The 2,064-nt window shown below is 41.1% G+C and overlaps 1 protein-coding gene across 1 annotated transcript; it reads left to right on the plus strand.

Moving 5' to 3' along the window:
• Nucleotides 1-1,423: 1,423 nt before the first annotated feature.
• Nucleotides 1,424-1,831, plus strand: LOC122891270 (60S ribosomal protein L32-like). The gene has a single exon (XM_044226812.1). It carries the CDS (start codon nucleotides 1,424-1,426, stop codon nucleotides 1,829-1,831), a length of 408 nt encoding a protein of 135 aa, XP_044082747.1.
• The last annotated feature ends 233 nt before the right edge of the window (nucleotides 1,832-2,064 follow it).

The following is a 2,064-nucleotide window of genomic DNA, read 5'->3' on the forward strand; positions in this document are numbered from 1 at the left end:
AACAGAGACTATTTATTTAAGAAAAGGACACCTGCTGGCTCAGCTGGTAGAGCATATGACCCTTGATCTCAGGGTTGTGAGTTCAAGCCCCCACACTGGAGGTGAAGATTGTTAGGGTATGGAGTCGACCACCCCTCAATTAGACAGAGAACACTCTTGATAATGCAAGTCACACAGCGAGGTTTATTCCAGCTAGCTGGGGTCCAAGTATCTGCCCCGCGCAGCGGGTTTCAACTAGGGCCCTGAGCACTCAAAGCCAAGGGTTTATATAGCATTTTTTTAAAACATCCAACTCACAGTAACTTTCCATCACTTCAGAGACCACACATACTTTGGGCTTGTGCCCCCCTGGTTGTTTAGTAAGATAAACTCTGTTCAACATCAGGTCTGTGGCGCATCCGCCTAGCTGCTCTGGAGGTTTAAGCTGATTAGCTGCTGCCTCGGTGTTGCAGTGTGGGGTACTTTCTTGGAACTAAAGCAGGGAGGGGGTCCCTGGGACTAAAGCAGGGAGGGGGTCCCTGGAACTAAAGTAAAGTAGGGGAAAGTTTAGCCCTTGGGCCTGAGATGGCTGCGCAAGCTAAGATGGCTGTACTTATGCTAACCCACTCTTACAAGATTACTTAAAAGTAAAATCTTAAAAAAAAAACCCAACCCTCTAAAAACAGCACAGCTAGTATTCTAAACAGCAAGCCAGGTAAACAATTTAAATTAAAATCAGAAATTAGGGGTGCCTGGGTGGCTCAGTGGGTTAAGCCTCTGCCTTCGGCTCAGGTCATGATCTCAGGGTCCTGGGATCGAGCCCCGCATCGGGCTCTCTGCTCAGCGGTAGGCCTGCTTCCCTCTCTCTCTCTATCTCTCGCTTTCTCTGCCTCTCTGCCTACTTGTGATCTTTGTCAAGTAAATAAATAAAATCTTTAAAAAAAAATTAAAAAAAATAAAATCAGAAATTAGACGTAGAATCACCCTATTATTTATTTAAGATAAAAATTTTAAAAGAGCAGTTTAAATATTCTCTTTCTGTTGATGACATTATATACCTAAGCTATTCAATAAAATATTAACAAAATTAATAAGAGACTAGTAATGTGTCTATGTATCAAAGCAATATACTAAATTCATTAGGTTTCTTGATTTCAATATTCTGACAGCAAGCACCTAGAAATAAAAAATGAGAAAAAATATTCCACATTTTATTCATAATAGTAGAAAAACTATAAAATGCTTAGGAATAAGTAGATTAAATATATGAAGAAAAATCTCTAAAATTTTATTGATAGGAATAATATAAAAAAAATTAGACCTGAAGAAATGGGAAGACACCCTAGATTCTTAGATGCAAAGTTAGCTTAAAAATAATGTTTCTTGGTCCCCTCTCTCCCTCGGCGCTGCCTGCAGAGCTGGCAGCCATCTGTTACTGGGCATCATGGCTGCCCTCAGACCTTTGGTGAAGCCCAAAATTGTTAAAAAGAGGACGAAGGAGTTCACCTGGCACCAGTCAGACCGATATGTCAAAATTAAGCGCAAATGGCGGAAGCCGAGAGGCATTGACAATAGGGTGTGCAGAAGATTCAAGGGCCAGATCTTGATGCCCAAGATTGATTACAGGAGGAACAAGAAGACAAAGCACATGTTGCCCAGTGGCTTCAGGAAGTTCCTAGTCCACAATGTCAAGGAGCTTGAAGTGCTGCTGATGTGCAACAAATCCTATCGTGCAGAGATAGCTTACAACGTCTCCTCTGAGAACAGCAAAGCTATTGTGGAAAGAGCAGCCCAGCTGGCAATCAGAGTCACCAATCCCAACGCCAGGTTACACAGCGAAGAAAATGAATAGACAGCTTGTTGTGCATGTCATATTTGTGTTAATAAAACCATAAAACTACAAAAAAAAATTTCTCCCAAAAGTAATTACTAATTTTTTTTAAAGTAAGCTCTATGCCCAATGTGGGGCTTGAACTCATGATCCCAAGATCAAGAGTCACATGTTGTATGGACTGAGGCAGCCAGGAGCTCCAGTAATATATTAATTAGTTGTTACCCGAATTATATGTATTACAGAATTGGATA

Source organism: Neovison vison, chromosome 12, assembly GCF_020171115.1.
Source record: "Neovison vison isolate M4711 chromosome 12, ASM_NN_V1, whole genome shotgun sequence".
NCBI classification, from domain to species: Eukaryota; Metazoa; Chordata; class Mammalia; order Carnivora; family Mustelidae; genus Neogale; species Neogale vison.